At 37.5% G+C, this 21078-nt stretch overlaps 2 protein-coding genes and 1 long non-coding RNA gene across 3 annotated transcripts in view; all 3 read right to left on the bottom strand.

The window, feature by feature from the left end:
* LOC139938837 (uncharacterized) overlaps positions 1–6890 on the bottom strand; it is a 31831-nt gene extending 24941 nt beyond the window's left edge. The window contains exon 1 of the mRNA XM_071934479.1: positions 6686–6890. Within this exon, the coding sequence (XP_071790580.1) occupies positions 6686–6791 (106 nt within the window). The 5' untranslated portion in view covers positions 6792–6890. The remainder of the gene's footprint in view (positions 1–6685) is intronic.
* A 5487-nt stretch (positions 6891–12377) lies between these two features.
* On the bottom strand, positions 12378–17361 carry LOC139938609 (uncharacterized). The gene is made up of 3 exons (XR_011786178.1): positions 17241–17361; positions 16249–16366; positions 12378–15540 (listed from the first exon to the last, which is right to left on the bottom strand). It is a non-coding gene; the product is annotated as an uncharacterized lncRNA (long non-coding RNA).
* A 222-nt stretch (positions 17362–17583) lies between these two features.
* On the bottom strand, positions 17584–20784 carry LOC139938233 (uncharacterized). Its single transcript, XM_071933642.1, has 4 exons — positions 20328–20784; positions 19558–19677; positions 18531–18650; positions 17584–17759 (listed from the first exon to the last, which is right to left on the bottom strand). The coding sequence occupies exons 1-4, from the start codon at positions 20431–20433 to the stop codon at positions 17584–17586; spliced, it is 522 nt and encodes a 173-aa protein (XP_071789743.1). The 5' UTR covers positions 20434–20784.
* Positions 20785–21078: the final 294 nt, after the last annotated feature.

Raw genomic sequence — 21078 nt, 5'->3', positions numbered from 1 at the left:
CCGCACGTTTCACAGTTTTACATTAAACTTTCACAATCTAATGCTGATAATAGTAGAAAACATCCCTTGAAATATTTCTGTCTGAAATGTCATATTTGACGAGAAATAAATTAAACTACTTTCCCGTTTGGAGTTTATCGCTCGGTGAGCGTTTTGTTAAAATTGTTTTTGAATCGGTTGCTCACTATTTTTTCGTGACCCAGATGGCAGATCAATCTCAAACTTATACAGGTTTTTAGTTTATGTATGGTGGATTACAGCAACTTTCAAGCCAGCAACTATTAACAGAAAATGTGTTCCTTTAAACAATATGAATGAAAACATTAGCCTTCAAGCACTTTCAATTGGGGACATGAAACAGGTGAGTGTACTTGCAATGGTAATGTGTCCATCCGTAAATAATTTGATATGAGCTCAAAAGGGTTAGAATTGTAAAGTAAGAGTTGTATTAATATCGTACACAATCCGTTTGTATTCGTGATGGGTTTATCCGTAAAAGTAACACTCAGCTGTGCGAAGGAATGTTAACTTTACCAGTGATGGTAATTTTTTTTCCAGAGGTGTGGCGCAGCGTGTGAGAAATATCGGTCACTCGGTGACTTACTGGATATGGGCTCAAAAGGGGTTAGAATTGTGAGATTAGAATTTTATTAAAGTGTTGGTATACCTTTTGTAGATCAAGTTTTTGGCCATGACATTAATCCCTACTGACTTTGCATGAAGATGTACTAATATAATTTACCTGCTAGAAGATTCAACTTCAGCATGTTGTCAAGCTTAATTTTAGCGGGAAAAAAATAATAATAATAACAATAATAATAAGGGGCCATGTTTTCTGGAGAAGAAGATCGTAAATGACAGTACTGGTAAATACGTTGTTTACGCTACAATAATTTTCGCCTCCAGAGAAGGAGTTTTAAAAAAAACAAATTCGTGACAAATTTGAACAAAATAAAATGCGTTTTTATGTAGTTTAATGTAGTGACAGATCGCTATTAACCATTTTGAGATTATTATGGTGGAGGAAGAACATAGAAAAAATAAAACAATTCTTCCTCCCTGGGTGGACGCAGCACCGCTGGCCCCCTTTTTTCGTTCTTTAACAACAGACCGTGTCTCCCGTGCAGGCTTGAGGGGGAGGAGCTCCGCTGGCCCCAACCAACACTTCCCTGCAAAAGCCTCCGACTTCGCAATTTGCCGTGCTCCGGGAAGACCGTCCTTGCACCAAGTCCAGGCCGTGTCCTTAGCCCCTTACCAATGATTTAGTAAAGGACCGTGTCTTCCGTGCAGGCTCGTGGGGGCGGAGCTCCAGTGGCCCCCACGAGCACTCTCCCACGATAGTCTCCGACTCAGTACTTTGCCTTGCTCCTATAGAAGACCGTATTTGCACCAAGTCAGGGCCCCGTGCTAGTAGGCCCACAACCCAGCCGGGCGAGGGTCCAGCCTGCCCTACCCTCCCGGGCGTGCTTTGATAACAGACCGGGTCTTCCGTGCAGACTCGTGGGGCGGAGCTCCGCTGGCCCCAACCAGCAGTCCCCTGGATAGGCCTCCGACTCCGTTATCCGTGCTCCTGGAAGACCGTCCCTACACCTAGTTCAGGCCGTGTCCTAGGCCCCAAACCCGGGCAGGCAAGGACCCCGCAAGCCCCCTCGGTCCTGCTTTCATAACGGACCGTGTATTCCGTGCAGACTCGTGGGGGCAGAGCTCCGCTGGTCCTCACCATCAGTCCCCTGCGAAGGCCTTTGACTCCGTACTTTGCGGTGCTATGGAAAGACCCTCTTTGTACCAAGTCCATACCGTGTCGGAAGCCGTGACGCGGCACAAAGAGTTATTATTACATTGCTGGGATAATACTCATGGTTGGACATATGCATGAAACCAAAACAATATTTTGTGTTACTCCATAGGTCATAATTGCAAGAGAATAATGAAAGAGTTGTGACAATTCTTTCACATATTTGTGTGCTTTCTGGTTCATAATAAAATGCCTGACTTTCTTCAGAGAGAGACGTTTCTCACAATATCCTTTACTATCAACAGCTCTCCTTTGCTCGTTACCAAGTTTTTGTTTATGGTGACAGTTATTTTGAGTAATTACCAATAGTGTCCATGAACTTTATAACCAAGGATCCGATTCATGGTATGCAATGAAACATTTTTAGCTCAATCTACAGCCCGTGATCTTTTGTTAACGAGAAGATGGTTTCGAATCTGAGAATTTATGTTTTGTATAATTCAAAACACTTTAAGAGTCTATGTACTTTTTGTAGGACAAAAAAAACACAATGTCCACAGATTTACATTAAACTTTACACAGTTTAACCATCATGATGATAGAAAGTTTCTCTGAACATGTTACTTGCTGAGGTGCTGTAGTTTTTGAGAAACGAGTAAAACAATGTCATGGAAATAATTTTTGTCTCAGTGATCATGAGACGAAAATTATTTTAAGCATGTACAAACGTCACGTTTCATTTCTCAAAATCTACAGCACCACAGCAACTAATATTTTAAGGTACGCTTTCTATACTAACATTATCTTAAAACGTTGTAAGTTTAATGTAAATCTGAGGACATTGTGTTTTGTGTTTACAAAAAAGTACACAAATCCTTTAACTGTATAGTAATTACTGTATACTCAGGAGAGTTAATTCTGAACTTAATTGCTTACGAGCAATAAACCAAGCTAGTCTCTGTATAGTGTTTGCCAGATATATTTTTCGCCCCAAGCAATTCATTTTGAACGGTGTGATTGCATTAGTGAGATGCCAAACAAGCCCTTTCTAATGTACATGACTAAGAAGTGGAACGATTGTCACTAAACCGTGTTTTCTCTTATTAGTGTTCCTAACTCGACCTTCCTCATTACCAGCTCAGCATGGACTATTCACTTTCTTTTGTATAAATTTATGTTATGCCACGTTTTGCTTTTAAAGACACTGGTGTATCTCAACATAATACATACAATAACTAAATTTGAGCTTAATTGGTCGTCGAAAGTGCGAGATAATGATGAAAGAAGAAACACCCTTGTCACACGAAGTGTGCTTTCAGATGCTAAATCTGAGGTCTCGAAATCAAGTTCGTGGAAAATAACTTCTTTCTCGAAAACGTCACTGCAGAGGGAGCCGTTTTTCACAATATTGTATACTATCAACCTCTCCCCTATTACTCGTTACCAAATAAGGTTTTATGCTAATAATTATTTTATATAAATTACCAATAGTGCCCACAGCCTTTAAATGATTGACATAATTATAAGCTTTTACCTTTGCTTTCAATTTTGCCTACTTGTAATTTTGTTTTAATTTACTTGTAATTCCCTACATAAATTGTAAAATCTGTTGGTGTTCGATGTTTGTGTTCTACATAATATTATTGCCTTGCATTCAACACTCTAGATGGGAGGGACTAAAAGGTTGGTCCGGGGGATGTAGTTGGGGACCGGTATTTTTTATTTTTCTTATTTTTATTTTTTTTTAAAGGGGGAGGGTAAATCTTTTAAAATATATAAATACTTTTGTTCACTGCCTCGGATTTAATTTGTGTGCATAAATTAGATTGGTCCCTGATTGCAGTCCTTTGGATTTACTTTAAATCCCTCCCATTTAGAGTGAACAGTAGGCATGCATCTCCGTTTTTTCTGTGTAAGATTTAACGCCATTTAAATTATTTTAACTCGGATTTTCAACTATGTACCTTTCCTACTCCCATTTAGAGTGAAAAGTACATCTCCGTTTTTCTGTGTAAGATTAAATGCCATTTTAATGATGAATGTAATGTGTCACCCAATTTTTTTAATTATGTAACAGTTCATGTAATTCTGCTGCTGGCAGCGAATTTAATAGATTTTTAATAAACCATTGAATGAATGAATGAATGAATGAATATAAAAGCAATATTTGATTTCAGTTTCAGATCAGTACACCATTGCAATAAGGAGGCATGACTATTTTAAGCTTTCCATTGTTTCAGCTTATTCAACTGGAACCAGTGACATAGAGTTTGGTGTCAAAACTTGCAGGCTTTAGTTTGAGTTTGGTTCTTTGAAATCCTGAGGTAGTTGTTTGAGTATTTTTTTTAATTGTTTTGCTATTCCCAAAAACTAAATAAAAAACTAAATTTTTTTTTAACACTTCTTTTTTCCACAAACTTCAACATTATTGGAAAACATAGTTGACAATTACAAAAAATTACTGGAAATCGTATATATAAAAATCCACCTTAGGCTTGTACTTTACCAAAAACAACTCAACTCAAAGAGTAAAACTTAAAACAAAAACATTTCCACTGAACGCGGACGGACGGCCAGACGGACGCCGGGCGGAAATTTGTATTATAATTACATAGGCTCGCACTGCTTGGCAGCTCGCCAAAAACACCATTGGCGCACAGTTCTTTCAGCTCCCTAACAATGTTAAAATACTAAGATGTGTAGACTGTGCAAGGACTTAAGTCTCGCGCGCACCGGAGCGAGAAAACACGACAACTGAAGAACTTTATTGTTTTTATGAATCAAATCTTTGCTTTAATTTATTCTTAATGCCGAATCAGAACAACAAAAATACCCATTAGAGCTTGTTAAAATAATGTCGCCTTCAGCTAGGGCCTTTATCACTCGGCCGCCGACCCTGCCGGCTTTAAACGGCCGTTGAAGAACTCGCCGCTACCCTTTTATTCCCTTATTTTGTTCTCTCTTCTTACAGTTATTTTAAGTAATTACCTATACTGTCCAGTAAATAGAGACACATAATGTGGTATCCTGAAACAAAATAAAAATCATTATACTAAAACAAGACAAGAGTTATCGAAATAAGAGATGTTACATTTGCATCGGGGATGAAGAATATTAATTTTTGTTTTTACCCAAACACCGATGTGTGTTAGCACTGTGTATACACAGTACTTTCCCGAGTCCCGTGAAATAAAAGACTCGGGAAAGTACCGAGTATATAAAGTGCTAACACACATCGGTGTTTGGGTAAAAACCAAAATTAATAAGTTATGGAAAGGGGTTTCCTTTAATAAATTTAAGTGTAAAAGTTTACATAAAGATGTAAATTCAAGTAAACATTTATTTCATACTACTGTTTTCAAGATAATATTTATCGTATAAGCAAAATAAAGAAAGTGTAAGGTCGAAGAATAAAAACGAGGAGACAAGACAAACAGGTAATAACAAGAAAACATTACAAAAATTGCCATGAAAGAAATATTATGTAGAAAAGATAGTAAGTCTAAAGCTAAATGGCCGACGGCATAAGCCATTTTGAGACAGTTCATGGTGACACTACTACACTGTAAAAAAATTGGGTAAAAAAATGCCCAACTTTTTACCCATTTAAGGGCGAATAGTGAACTCCTCCAACTTTTGGGCAAAGTATTACCCATCAAAGTTGGGCGCTCTGATTGCCAAATAATTGGGTAATATTTCATCATCAATAGTTGGGTATATTTTGGTAACCAACAGTTGGGTAATTTTTTGTTTACCCATTTTCTGGGTATTTAATAATTATCAATTACCCACTTATTGGGCGATGATTTTATTCATGATCTAGTTAAAATGTTTAACCATTTTCGGTGTTATCCAACAAATGGTGAATGTATTTAACCCTTTGATTTACAGTTTCTCCTGTGATACGTCATACAACCAGGCATATAAAATATATTTTCCACGATGGCAAACGGTGGTGAGTTGTGACCTTGGCATCTCTCTCAAAATCGTGAGGGTGCTCAGTGGTTTGTAAATGCTTTGGAAGGTTAGTTTTTAACTAAATAAAGTTTTTTTCCTGTTCAGTTGTTGTACACAGTCGTGACAGTTGCAGCGCAAGCAATGCAGTGTTAGTTCCATGCATGTATTTCATACACAAAGCAACACAACAACCACGCATACATGCCACAACCGGCGTTGCACATAATGGCATGATAAAACTGAAACTATCACAGTAGTGTCAATGAGTTGCTCGCTCTGCAATTGTCACGACTATATGTACGACTGAATAGAAAACACAACTTCATATTATTTAGTTAAAAACTCACCTTCAAATTGGATCTATATCCACTGGACAACCCCGCTCGTCACAGCCACTCCTCCACTCGCCATGTTGGAAAATATCTTTGTTCTACTGTTTAATGCCCAACTTTTTGGCAACTCTTTAATCGTAGTGCGCATGATCGGACGATTTTGACCAACTAATGTGCATAATTTTAACCAACAATCGAGATTACCAAAAAGTTGCCCAATAAATAAGCAAAAGTGTAACCAACAGTTATGATGAATTCAGATTACGAAATATTTTCCCAACACTTGCCCAACTTTTGTTCCGCTTTTTAAACAAAGAATGGGCAAACAAAATGTTTGCCCAACAAGACCAATTATTTGTTTTGTTGGGCAATTATCGACCATTAATTGTTGAAGTTACTTTGCCCAACAAATGATTTGATCAACGTTTTTGCAGTGTAGGTTTCTCATGATTAGGTTTGTCGTACACCCAAATCAAACTGTGCACTCACAGTGTCCACCATTCCTCAAATACGGCTAACAGGAGCTGGGCTGATGCATAATACAGAGAACTACAATTGGAGAGAATAAATCTGTTGTACGGATACTTGAACCTCATTCGTGTTTTAGAGATTATTCACTTGTTTGTAAGGAGTTGTTTGGTCTAGATATCTTCGTACTTACCATTTTCAGATGACACTGCCAACAACACTGACCAGGTGCAGCTCAAGCAAAGTAACACACCGAGCACCGTCCCCGCCGGGCTGCGAAACATTCGCGACGGCACCATGTCAACCCAAACACTGTCACGCTACAGTATTGGAGAAGACTCTATTAAAACTAGCTGTACAAAAGTGTTTTAGGCCTGCCTGATTAAAATGTGCGGGTTTGTCGGGGACCCAGTATCAAGTTGAAGTCTTTCAATAGTCAGCTATCCGGAGTGTTTGTGAACGGACTCCTTCTATCACTTCATTTTTATACTATTACCAGTCTAATGGGCCGGAAGTGATGCACATCATTGTGCACGTCACCCACAGTGCCCGGTTCTATCACACAAAGAACTAAATCATTGTACACTGAACTCACGTTTTTGCTTATATCAACACGCACAAATCGAAAGACCATCGACTAAAATAGTTGTACCTTCTTATCCCGTTCCGATCCCCTTGGGCTGGAACGAACTATTCACTATCCCAACTGTTTATGTGACGTCACTGTGTTGCTGAAAGGGTAGATTGCTTTTACGAATCTACACAATTTATTGTTAGCTGAGCAAACTGACACAGTACTCTATATGTTGCAAGCACTAAAGTATACCTGTATAATATATTGCAAAAGCATTTTCTAAAATGAAACAAAGCATCGTTTGACAACGTACACGAAATAAGATAGACTAGTTAGTGCTATTATACTATTGAGAAATCAAATTCATTGAAACTGTTACATAACCAATTGGGAAAAGTTTAAGTCAGAGAATAGACTCTAAAGAGTGAAGATTCGTGACTACAATGTACTCGCCTTCGGCTCGTACATTCCATTCACGAATCTACACTTTCTCGAACATTATCCTTTAACCCTATAGCTCTATGCTATAACTTAGCAGGGTATACTGCTGCAGGTATGTTGCCTTAGCCTACAAACTTTTGCTTTCAATGGGTCATGCCTCCATACAGGTTTAGTTTCTGTAAAATCAAATTGTTTAGTTGTATGTATGTATGGACAGATCATGTTGGTTGTTGATTGATTGAGGTTCGATTCCGAGGAGTTCTCCACAAAAACTCACCAATCAAATTTGAGTATTTACCGGCCAAACATTGCACTACATAATCGTCAGCGATCGAACACTGTTTACGGTTGTGATACGTCGGTTCAGTACATTTTGTTTAGAATATACCTACGCACAGACACGTGGGCTAAACTCCCCAATCACAATCTACATAGGTCATAGTTTATGGGACCATCAAAACAAGAAATGGCGGTCATACTGAATGGTTAATAAATGTCGGTGCTATATCTCACCCAGTGACGCTATCAACTTGCTGAAATGTAGTAACTTGAAAATTGTTGTTTTGACAGTTACAAATCCAAACACGGTCACTGTGTTGAACTATTAATATTCAGATTGTTTGGGTAGTAGTAGCATTCGAGGTTTCGCTTTTTGTTTGTGTCCACTTCATCGTCATTCATGTGGGTCAATTCAGAGAATCAGGTAAAGCTCTTTGTATCCTTAAAAGCACTGAACACCTTTAGCAATTGTCAAAGACCAGTCTCCTCACTTGGTGTATCTCAACATATGCACAAAACAACAAACCTGCAAAATTTTAAACTCAATTGGTCGTCGAAGTTGCGAGATACCAATGGGAGAAAAAACACCCTTGACATACGAAGTTGTGTGCTTTCAGCCGCTTGGTTTCGATACCTCTAAATCAAATTCTGAGGTCTCGAAATTCGAATATTTAAGTGAGAAATAACTTCCCCCTCGAAATCGACGTCACTTCAGGGGCGCCGTTTCTTACGACGTTGTATAATATCAACATCCCTCCATTGACTGCTAAAAAGTAAGTTTTTAATGTGCTAGCAATTTTTTTGAGTATCTTGTGCCTTTAAAATGTGCAGGTTTGCAAAAAATCGCCACAAATGTCTAGTGTCCCCCTCCAAACACACGAAAACAAATTATAAATGAGGATTTGTGTCTCTTATGTAGTGACGATCGCAATGAGCCATTTTGAGATATGGTGGACACAGCGCTATGACCATTTTCGAAACCACGGCTGAAGCCCTGAGCGCGTATACGCAAAGCACGCGCATAATATGTCAAATCAACCAGCAGGGCCAAGCTAGCCTGAGCCGAATCCGAAGCCGTCGTTTCGAAAAGGGCCTATGACACAATTAGGTTTGGGTACAGGAAAGGACCCCGTCAGCCCCCTCCTTCGTGCTTTAATAACGGACCGTGTCAGGCTCGCGTGGGGTCGACGGAGCGGAGCTCCGCTGGCCCAAACCAACAATCGCCTCACAAAGGCCCCCGAATTCGCACTTTGCCGTGCTACGAGAAGACATTCCTAGCACCAAGTCCACGTCATGTCATGGGCCCCAACCCAGTCGTGCTTTTGTAAACAGACCGTGTCTTCCGTGCAGGCTCGTGGGGGCGGAGCTCCGCTGACCCCAACCATCAGTCCCATGCTAAGGCCTCGACTCCTTACTTTGCCGTGCTCCGAAAAGACCGTTGTACCATGTCCAGGCCGTGTCCTAAGCCGTGGTGCGGCACAACAAGTTATCATGGCATTACTGTTTGAATAATAATAATCATCATTATGATTCATATCAAACATTGTTCAATAACGACAAATCACACCAGATAACACACAAAAACACTTCTTCCAAATAGAGCAGAATTCCAAAATTTTAACAATTTTAGGGGTCAGCCTGAAATTGATCTGGTTTGAAGAAAAAACATAAGTGTGGCATGCAGCCTAAACTGTGTAATTTAAAGCAATCGCACAACAGTATTGTCCTAAGGCCCATACACACTTCGTGTATCACAACTTACATATAAAATAACAAACCTGTGAAAATTTAGGCGTAATCGGTCATCGGAGTCGGGAGAAAATAACGGGAAAACCCACCCTTGTCTCCACACGTTTCGTAGTGTCATGACATGTGTTTAAAATGAATCCGTTATTCTCGATATCGAGAATTGATAATTGTTTTAATGTTTTCTCAAAAAGTAAAGCATTTCATGAAATAATATTTGTAAATCTGTGAACTTTAATTTTTTGTTCTGTACCGAAAGTGTCCAATGGCTTTAAAACACTTGTCTTCGTAATTAACTGTATACTCGGGGGAATAATGTGGACTCTGAAACTCACAACCAATAAACCAAGCTTTATGTGTAATTTGTGCCGGCGATTATTTTTTCAACCGTGTGATTCCACAAGTGAGATGTGCTGTGTGTTTATAGATACATTAACCACAGTGACATATACTTTGTATAACTACTCATTCGCGGTGCCCTGGTGCGAAGGTTTGTTGATGGTGCCACATATATACTCACTTTCTATGTGAAAATATTAGCGTTATTTCGGTAAAACCTTAATAAATCCCGGGCTCGTTTTCTTGGATGATTTACGCAAAGTTCATTTTGAAATCAGTGGAAAATAATGACCCCCCTCCATACAAACCACTATCCCAGCTCGGCCACTGGGCCAGATAAATAAAAACTAGCATTTGCTTTTACTAGTCTTTTACTTAAATCCTTATAAATAAAAGTAAGCCTTAATATTGCTAGTAATTGGTCGAACTAGAAGGTAAAAATCAATGCTTGAGGGACTCTTCTTATTGAGATGTAAATAAAACCGACATTTTACTATTACCTGATAGTTTCACAAGATACTGGGCCGTGTAAAGGCCAGCATTAACAAAATGTCGATAAGTTTAAGATCAGGCATGAGAATTTGCTCAAATCTCTATAAATAACCTTTTACTGGAAAAACACCATTTACTTGAACGGATTAGTAAATGGTCAGAGAAAAGTACAATAGCGGGGTATTCAGGAGTATAACAATAGAGGCATGGACTCGCTGATCAATAGCGATTAACTGAAATGCAGGCAGGGCAGTTTCCACTTAGTCAAGTTTTTGATGGCGGCAGTGGCTATGATGAGGAAACAGCCAGCCTCTCCACGCCAGCGCTCCAGAGATTGGTTCTTTTAGAGCAATTAAAGTACACAACAAATTTATAAGTAACATTTATCGTTGGATCATTAGACCAATGGAAAAATAACCATTTAATACTGACCCGATACCGAGCCATAATATGCAACACTGTTGTTTAAGTAAAATCTCAAGCTCCTCATGCAGTAGCTTGTAAAAATACAAGTAATTGCTACAGTATGTTAGTAAAATGTCGTTTTTATTTATATGTCTATAAGTGAAAGGTAATCCAGCGAGCAAAATGTTCATGCCTGATCTTTTACTTTTCAGTCTTCTTGCTAATGCTGAACCTTTAACTTGATAAGTAATTGCTAGATTTTATTTATCCGGCCCACTGTCTCTCCCACTTAGATCTTGTCTTTGTAACAAAGAAATCCATTACTCTTCTTTAAACTTATCTTATGCCTCAGAAGTTAGTTTGTTACGTTTACTTTTCGTTTGTTTTGTGGGCTGTTGCTTTATTGCGCCTTCAACACCAAGCCGGTTGGATATATTATGCGCAATACAAGTCGTCGTTATTGTTATTATATCAATGTTCTTAGTTTCCCACTCAAGGTCAGTCGAGAAACGTTACACAAAACCTTCCCTAAACAAAAACCACCAATTCCTAGTATATTTAGTTATTCCCTTTCTTTTTTTACTCATAATGCCTACAAAAAGTTTAACGCCTTCATTTATTGCTACTTGACTGGTAAACAATATATATTTCCGGTGTTTAAAAAAAACACCAATAGATTCTACGAACAAGAACATGGGTCAGAACCAAATGTAGGAAAAATCCTGCACGGTGTCTTTCATAAACCTCTATAAAGTTTGCTATTTTTGTCCATACAAAGTAACCAGCGACGCAAAATCTAATAGTAATCTGCTGGTCCACTGCGCCCACTGTCACCCCATTCTATGACAACTTAACGCTTCGAATAATTCCGAGATTTGAGGCTGTGTTTTGTGTCAAAGGGCACAGGGTTTGTATCACGTGACAATAGTCCTACGTCATAACTGAATATTCATAAGTAGCTGATGGAAACATGAAGTTTCTTGGGTTATTCACGTGGTTTCTGTCCTCATCACTGTATCGTTATTGTGGGCCACAGTGTCCAAGTTAAGTGCGAGTCGTTAGTTATACTTAAAGGCGTAGTCACTTTTGGTATTCACTCAAATAATATGTTATGAGCATAAATACTTACTTGGTAACGGGCAGTGGGAAGCTGCTGACGGTATAATACGTTGTGAGAAACGGCTCCCTCTTGAGTAACGTAGTTTTTGAGAAACAGGTTTAACTTATAAATTAACTTATATACACTGAGATATTATATGAATCTGAAAAATACCTCAGGCCTGATGAAGCCTTTTATTCGGGCATCTGAAAGCACTCACAGAATAGTGCATGCAACAAGGTTTTTTCCCATTCATTATTGTTTTGCAACTTCGATGACCAATCGAGCAAACTTTTCACATATTTGTTATCGTGTGCATATTTTCGGATTACAGCAAATAAGGGGGGGGGGTGCGGGACCGTTTACTTTATTTATCGCATCACAGTTAAAACTTTAAATGGTTATTTTTTGAAAGTATGATGGCGTGATTTATAATACACGAGAAGTTCCAATTTGCAAAGTATTTATTTATCTACTTGTTGGTAAAATTATATACGTATTGTAGCCTTCTCAGTAATACAACTGCTATCTATCCAATTAAGAGCCACGTGTACAAAGAGTAACATAGTAAAATAAAAAACAGAAAGAATATACATACATCAAACAAACATGTCCATCTATTAAACACAAATCTTTAGGCAACAACATTACCAAAATGTAAAAAGACGATCTAAGACGATTTTTTTTCTTCTCATTAATCTTGTAGGGTTCCTTTAGGCAAAAAAATGTATGTCACAGCTTCGATAACTTAAAAACATGTTATAAATAGAAGCAAGCAGCCGTCAAAACGACAAGATTCAGTGTTTTTGCAACCAACTTGGAGTTAAAGTTTATAAAGGGAAGGGTAAACCTTTGGTAGATAGTCAACCATTTAATGAGCATAAAAACTTACTTGGTGAAGTGAACTAGAGAGATGCTTATTTAATAAAACATTGTTAGAATCGACACCCTTTGAGGTAGTGTAGTTTAAGATAAAGGGGTAGGTACCTCTTCACCCAAACTTTTGAAGCATAGAAATGCTGCAGGCACGAAAGTCTTGAAAGCCGACGCTCAATGTCTTGTGTTTTTTAAAGCCATTTGACACTTTCTGAACAGAACACAATAGTTAAAAGTTTACATGTACAAATAACTTACAGGGTTTAAAGAAGGTAATGGTGAAAGACTTCCCTGGAAGTATTATTCCATGAAATGCTTTACTTTTTGTGAAAACATTAACAATTATCAATTCTCGATATCGAGAACAACGGATTTATTTTAAACACATGTCATGACACGGCGAAACGTGCAGAAACAAGGGTGGGTTTTCCCGTTATTTTCTCCCGACTCTGATGACCGATTGAGCCTAAATTTTCACAGGTTTGTTATTTTATATATAAGTTGTGATATACGAAGTGTGGGCTTTTAGACAATACTGTTTACCGATCCTGTGCGATTGCTTTAAGGACCCCGATGGAAATAAGGTGTTTTTTATTTCATTTTTTTGGATATCCTTGGTTTTATATTTAGTGTAAATTTCATGTATTTCCTATGTGTGTGCTTGATTTTACTGCCACAGGTTTTCACAGGTTTTGTGTAGGCGTGTGTAGTGATGATGACACTGGTTTTTGACAACAAATTACCAAAAGTATAACATGCCTTTAAAACTGTGCAATGAACAACTATATAGGGAAGTAAGAAACGTTGAATTAAACAAAAGTAGAGAGAAATGACATAAACCAAAACCCAAAACAAATAATACATAGGTCTAATTATACACCGAACCGTAATAAGCGATTCTAAAACCTTAAGTATAACACATTGTACCCAGAGTGTAAAAATTGTACACAAATAAAAATATATTTATAAAGAGAAAATTTAAATATATTTCGGCTAAAAAGAAATTTGAAACTGCAAAGAGTGTTGATGACTTACACGTATAACTTACATGTGTTTAAAAGGGGCCTTCTTCTGGACTAACTATAAATTATATTGTGAAGTTTAGTCATTTCATTTTTGAACAAATCTATTGATGTTGTAATAACATCAGTTTGATATTCATTAGGTCGATTACACACTCAACACAGGCGCACAAAAGAGATTCAGAACACACAGTGTTGTCAAATAATAAAACCAAGAACCGGCAATTGGTTCCTCACAATTTTTTTTTTCTCGAGAAAGAACTTTGTAATTCTAGGTTGAGGTTTAAAAAATACCGGAAATCAATCAAACTTTGAACATTTTTTTTTTTTTTTTTTTTGGAAACTTGTTTTGATTCACATAATGTAGTGAGGAGGGAGTTTTAAAAACAACTAGTTATTTATACAAGATCCTAACTTGGATATAAAATCACAAGCGTCTGCTTAGAACTATAAGGTCTTTGGTGCATTTTTTATCGATTTCATAAAACTGACTATGCATATTCTGGAGCTCCTGGTACTATTAGGGTTTATTGCGTAACGCAGTAAACCGATTTAACACCGGGAAATATGCATATTCATGTATATTCATGTTACAGTCGGGGCTAAGCACTTGTGATTGTTCAGATGTGTTTCCATTGTTCTTTTCAACCAACCAAAGCAGGGCATTTCGGGGAAAGGGTGCTCATTATAAATTTGTCGTTTCACCACTGAATTCAGAATACGGAATAAAACAAAATCACTCGTGGCAGAATTCACTGCAACAACAAATCCTTGTGTCTGCGTATTTGTCAGGTGGTAAATGGGGTTTATTGATCAAGAGTGGTCATCACAGTTTGGCAAAAGAAACACTCATTTTTGAAGTAAAACATTAATATTTGAGTACATAACTCAACACCAAAAACCAATATATATATAAAATAGATCTAAATATACACCGTATCATAATTATGGTAAGAGATTCTTAAACATGAAGTATAAAAAAAAAAATCAAAAATTAAAAAATTGTACAAGAAAAGACAAATTTAGAGAAAGTTGTAAAATATTGTGGATAAAAAAAAAATCTAAATCTATAATTAAAGTATTAAAAAAAGCCTTTATCTTAGTCATTGGACGTTCGAAAAATATCTCTTGATGTTGTAATTACATCAGTTTGATATCCATTAGATCAAAATACACACTAATCACAGACGCACCAAAGAGATCCAGAACACAGTGTTATTTATTATACCAATAACAGGTATTTTTTTGTTCTTTTTTTTCAGAAAGTCCTTTTTTTAAACCTAGGTTCAGCTTTCAAAGTAGCGGATATAAAAAAAGAATCGTCACCTTTCAAATGACACATCTTGGATAATTCAAGATAAACTCGCAAAAAACATGTGTTTATTCACCTATGAGAAGAATTTTGGTTTTAAAAGCAACCAATTATTTATACAGATTCCTGAGTTTGACATAAAACAACATTAAACTACAGCAGAGCCTGACTATTCTTTGATAACAAGTGTATGCTTTTTTTAAAGTGATTTTTCAGGGACAATTTCTAAAGATGAGCCTTGATATCCATCATTTTCGGAATCAACACCAACCAAATTTGGGAAACTGGGTATGTTAGCAACTTTAATTAAAACATGACGCTCGAAGTTACTTTTCTTGAAGATTGATGTTAGACTATAAAGATGTATTTCTCTGTGTATTGGTGTAGATCTCGGCGGCGTGGTGGTGGCGTCTAGATGGTTAGTGTGTGCACAGATACCGAGCGTGCTAGGAGTGGTGTGGTCCTAAGTAAAAATCAAATGAGCACACAGGTAGGTAAAGGGTTATGTTACTGTACGAAATGCTACACTCAACAAATAAAGGTCTGACGACTTCCAGTGAGGAGTGTTCATACCATGCTGAATCACCAAGACGTTTCGAACCATACACTCTGCCTGAAAACGAGCAGGAGCCCTACTGTTCGAAATGTCGCGACCAAACCGGCCAAACCTCCCTAAAAAGAGAATTGTTACATTGTTGGTTGTACCCGCAACCCCCCGCAAGTTTACTATTGTTTATAGTTTATTATTATCCTTCACATCGTGCAAAACTTCAAACATAACAGGCAGTGGACACTAATGGTAATTACTCAAACTAATTACTAGCATAAAACCTTACTTGGTAACTAGTAATGGGAAGAGGGTGATAGTATAAACAATTTTAAGAAACGGCTCCCTCTGAAGTGACATAATTTTCGAGAAAGAAGTAATTTTTCACGAATTTGATTTCGAGACCTCAGATTTAGAATTTTTTAATAAAAGGTCTCGAAACCAAGCATCTGAAAGCAAACAACTTCGTGTGACAAGGTTGTTTTTTCTTCCATTATTATCTAGCAACTTCGACGACCGATTGAGCTAACATTTTCACAAGTTTGTTATTGTATGCATATGTTGAGATTCACCGAGTGAGGAGACTGGTCTTTGACAATTACCAATAGTGTCTATATTTCTTACTTTTTATATAAGCGGTTGACCTTCCAGAAGAAGAGTGCCAGCGACAGACCACCCAGAACGAGACCAGCCAAGGTGATGGGTATTATTGCAAATAAACCCAGTCCCGCATACCCAGCACCTGTTGGGTAAAATTATACAGACATTTGATAATAAAAACTAGTCAAACAATAGTAACAATAATAGTGTTTACAAAGCGCATTTCAAAAAAAGAAATGACAACATGGAATTCTTACGCAAAATAATACGTGAAAACAAACAAGAAAGCAAAGCAAAGCAATAATATGCAATGAAACAAGTGACTTCATCAACTGGCGATTAAAAATTGTGACGTTTTGGCAAATTATCAAATTCCTAGCAAAGACTTTTTTTAAACATCCTCAAAGTCGTTCAATATTTTAAAATGAGCAAAACTTTACACCGATGTTAAATTACTTTCAAACCGCGGTTTTTTAATTATCTATGCCCCTGTAATGAACCAAAATACTTTTACTTTCCTATGGCTGTTTCATTTGTGAAGTTTTGAGAAGGAAACATGTTAATGTGGGCCTCTGAATAAAAAATCTGTCCCCTTATAAAGGCAGTGAAAACTATTGGTAATTACTCAAGATAATTGTTAGCATAAGAAGTATTTTGGTTATGATTAATGGAGAGCTGTTGAAGGTTTAAAACATTATGAGAAACGATACGTAGTTTTCGAGAAAGAAGTAATTTTCCACGAATTTGATTTTGAGATCACAGAATTAGATATTGAGGTTTCGAAATAAAGCATCTGAAGCACACAACTTCGTGTGACAAGGGTGTTTTTTCTTTCAGTTATCTCGCACCTTCGACGTCCATGAGCTCAAGGTTTGTTGTTTTGTGCGTAAATGTTGAGATAAAGCACCAAGTGAGAAGACTGGTATTTGACAAATTACCAATAGTGTCCAGTGAATTTAAAAGTCCACATGTACAGTAAAATTATATGAATTATTCTTGTTGACTGGCGTACTTACTTGTCTGTTCACAGTATGTACCAGTTGATTCTGGTGGGCAGTCACATATTGGATCTTCACCTGCATTATATGATTGGCATATTCCGCCATTCTGACATGGGTCTAGTCCACGGCATGCTTTTTTTTAGCTATATATGGAAATAAAAGAGTTGAATCAAACCACTGATGTCAAACGCCCGACTATAACCTGCCATTGGGAGTCAATTGGATGTTTTTTTTACCCTAATATTAGTGTGTATTAAAGCCATTGGACACTTTCTGAACAGATTTACACAGATTTACCCAAGTTCACAGAATTACAAATAACTTACAGGGTTTACAGAAGGTAATCATTTGGTTTTGCTTAGCTAAATGGGTTCTTTATAGAGTAATGCATATATATCTTACATGATGTTCCCCTCCATTCATCACAGTGTTCGCCATACCATCCTAAATCACAATCACAGATCGGCCCGTCCCAAATATCCTTATTACAGGTCCCTCCATTCAGACAGATCCAATCTACACATTGCGGTATTACTGGAAATAAACAATACACAAAAGTTTGTTATTGTAATGAACACATAAGGCCCTATATTATTGTATATTTTAGCAAACATTACTGCAAACAATGTGTTTTGGTGGTTGAAAGCGCTACCAATATGATCACGTGACCTATAGTGGTAATATAAAAGCTACACAGTAAAGACGTGGGAACACTCGTACCGACGGACCATACTTGGCTGTATTTTCGATAAATAACACTTTTATGTGAATATGTGTCAAGTTATGTGTTAAGTTGACAGTTGTAACAATAGATTTAAATCACATTATTTTGCCTCGAAGTTGCGTGGTTCTCCTTTTACTTTGCGAACTAACACGGTCGGCCATTAAATTATGGGAGTCAATATGACTCCCATAAATGACCGACCGTGTTAGTCCACGAGGTAAAAGGAAAACCGTGCGATTTCGAGCCATGTTTGTGTGGATCATTGATTGCAACGTTTACAGCATCTTTCCATATGCATTTGATAACAAACGATTACAAACGCTAAAAGATCAACTCAAGTGAGCCTTGGTCAAAATTTAATAAAACTGCTTAAACAGAAAATATTGCTTAAAATGTGTCTGCTATTGAAGAAATGAGCAGGATGAAATGACCAGTCATATCATTATACATGTGACATGGCAGTTTGGCTGGTAACGTTACTCTGGTAAGCATTTGGTTGTGCCAGGCTAGATTGTGTGCTTAAGCAGCTCTACGTAAACGGGCCCTATAGATTGACGCATTATACGGGTCTGGTGTCCTACCTTGTTCACAGTGATCTCCTTGCCATGCTGTTTGACAATCACAATACGCGGTACCCCAAGATCGCAGATAACAGCTCCCTCCATTATGACAGGTCCAGTTTGCACATGGAGAAATTATTTCTGGAGATAAACAATACACCAAAGTTATTTTAATAAACACGTTATACTTGTATGTTTAATCGAACATTACTGAACAATGTGTTGCCCACTGATGAGCCTAGAGCCCTTCCAGTTTGGTGGTCGAATTGAATGTAGTTTGTCGTTACCTATAATTATATTGATGTGTATTGAACATTACTTATACAGTGCTTTACCGAAGTCTATGACCAAAAATCCACATTGTATTTGTCTTCAAATACATTGGATTTGAGTGCTAATTACTCATTGGTGTTAAAAATAGGGTTAAAAATAGGGTTAAAAATACAGATTGTGTTCTTTATCCACAGTGCGCAAATTAAAGGTGTAAAATTTCGTGTAAAGATATGTTGCTCGTCTTTATACCATTTTGCAGAGTGCCTTAATACAGATAGCACCACAAGATCACATACGAAATCTGAATCTTAAATTGGGATTTGCTATGTGCGATGATGTCGACAGGTACATTTCTGCTAAGACCTGGGCCCAATTTCATGAATCTGCTTAGGCAACAAAACGTCCTTGACAATGTCTACTATTCCAGGAATGAGCATGCAGGATACAAGTCACCAATCCTTTCATTGTGACATGGTAGTTTCGTCTGTGACCTTAATGTGGTAGGAATGAATTCCTTTCTATGCACAGCTACTTTTTATGCACAGCTACTTTTAGTGGGCAATACATTTCATAGAGCTGCTTAGACAGAAAATATTGCTTAAAAATGTTCTGCTATTGAAGTAATGACAATTCAAATAATTTACATGTGAGTTTGACTGTTATTCTGGTAAGCACCATTTGGTTTTGCTTAGCTATTTTTGTGTGCTTCAATCAGTAGCTCTACGTAGTGGACTCAATAGATTGTTGCTTATCTAACATTGGTCTGGTGTCCTACCTTGTTCACAGTAATTTCCTTGCCATCCTTCATCACATCCTGAACACTCCACGAAACCCCAATCATCCCTACAGCTCCCTCCATTTAGACAGGGCGAACTATCACATGGAGTTGGTATTTCTGGAGAACAAAATTACAATTCGTTTGTATAAACCCATCAAATGGTATGGTCAATAATTTTTTTTTTTTTTCCTTTCTGCTGATTGACTATATGTACATTATCTAATCGGCTTAAAATGAATTCAAGTAATTATGTTTCATACTACAAGTTCTCAAAATAAAACGTATAACAATACATCGATAAGCAAAATAATAAACACACGGAGATGAGAGCTAAAATACAGAGAGTGTGAGGCTGTCAGATTAAGCAGGCTTGTAGAAAACGGCCTATACTGAGAAACTACAAACAAGGAGACAAGACAAACAGGCAACAAGAAAACACTTTAAAAAACAGACTGGGTTGTAAATGAGAGAAATATGTATATAAGGGCTAAAGCTAATGGTTGATGACAGAAGCCATTTCGAGATATTTGATGGTGAACACAACTTATGACCCAATATTTAGGTTTGGTAAATATGTCTGTATATTATATGCAATTAAATCAAACAGTGTACTCTATCGTAGTGTCCGTCACTCTAAACAAACCTAACAGGAGCTGGACTAATAGAGAACTAACGCCACATAGGCCCTAATGAATTTCATTTACTTTGTGATAGAGTAATTTATTTGTAATGGAAGTGTTTGGTCTAGTAATTATGTTATTACTTACCACTTTCGGATGTCATTGCCGGACTGCCGAACACTGCCAAGGTGCAGCTGAAGCAAAGAAACACATCGAACCACAACGGGCTGCGAAACATTCGCGACGGCACCATGTCAACCCAACACTGTTACTCTACAGTATCGGAGAAGACCTTATTCAAACTAGTCGTACAAATAATGTTTTAGGCCTGCTGATTTATGTGCGGGTTTGTCGGGGACCCAGTATCAAGTTGAAGTCGTTCAATAGTCTGCCATCCGGAGTGTTTGTGAACGGACTCCCTCTATTACCCCGGGTTTATACCAGTCGTACACGCGTACGGGTCGGAAGTAATGCACACTATTGTACACCAGTCAAGTGCCCGGTTAATACATCAAGCAAATAACTACAATGCACAATGTACATTGAACTCAGTTTTGCTTCAACAGTCACATACTATGCCAAAAAATGATAAGGCTACCTTCTCAATCCGTTCCGTACCCCGTGGTTTGAAAAGAGTTATTCCTTTCTTCTTAACAGGTTAAATACTGCTGCAGGTGTGCTGCCTACTACGGGCTTTTGGTTCCATGAGTCATACCTCCATACATTTTCAGCTTCTGTGAAAACAAAAAAACATTTTGATGCATGTATAAAAGTAAAAGTTTGTTGTTGATTGCTTAAAGGCAGTGGACACTATTGGTAGTAACTCAAAATAATTATTAACATAAAACCTTTCTTGGTGACTAGTAATGGGGAGAGGTTGATGGTATAAAACATTGTG

Source organism: Asterias amurensis, chromosome 6, assembly GCF_032118995.1.
Source record: "Asterias amurensis chromosome 6, ASM3211899v1".
In the NCBI taxonomy this organism is placed as follows: domain Eukaryota; kingdom Metazoa; phylum Echinodermata; class Asteroidea; order Forcipulatida; family Asteriidae; genus Asterias; species Asterias amurensis.
Note: the sequence above shows the minus strand (reverse complement) of the source record. Positions and strands in the feature narration are given on the sequence as shown.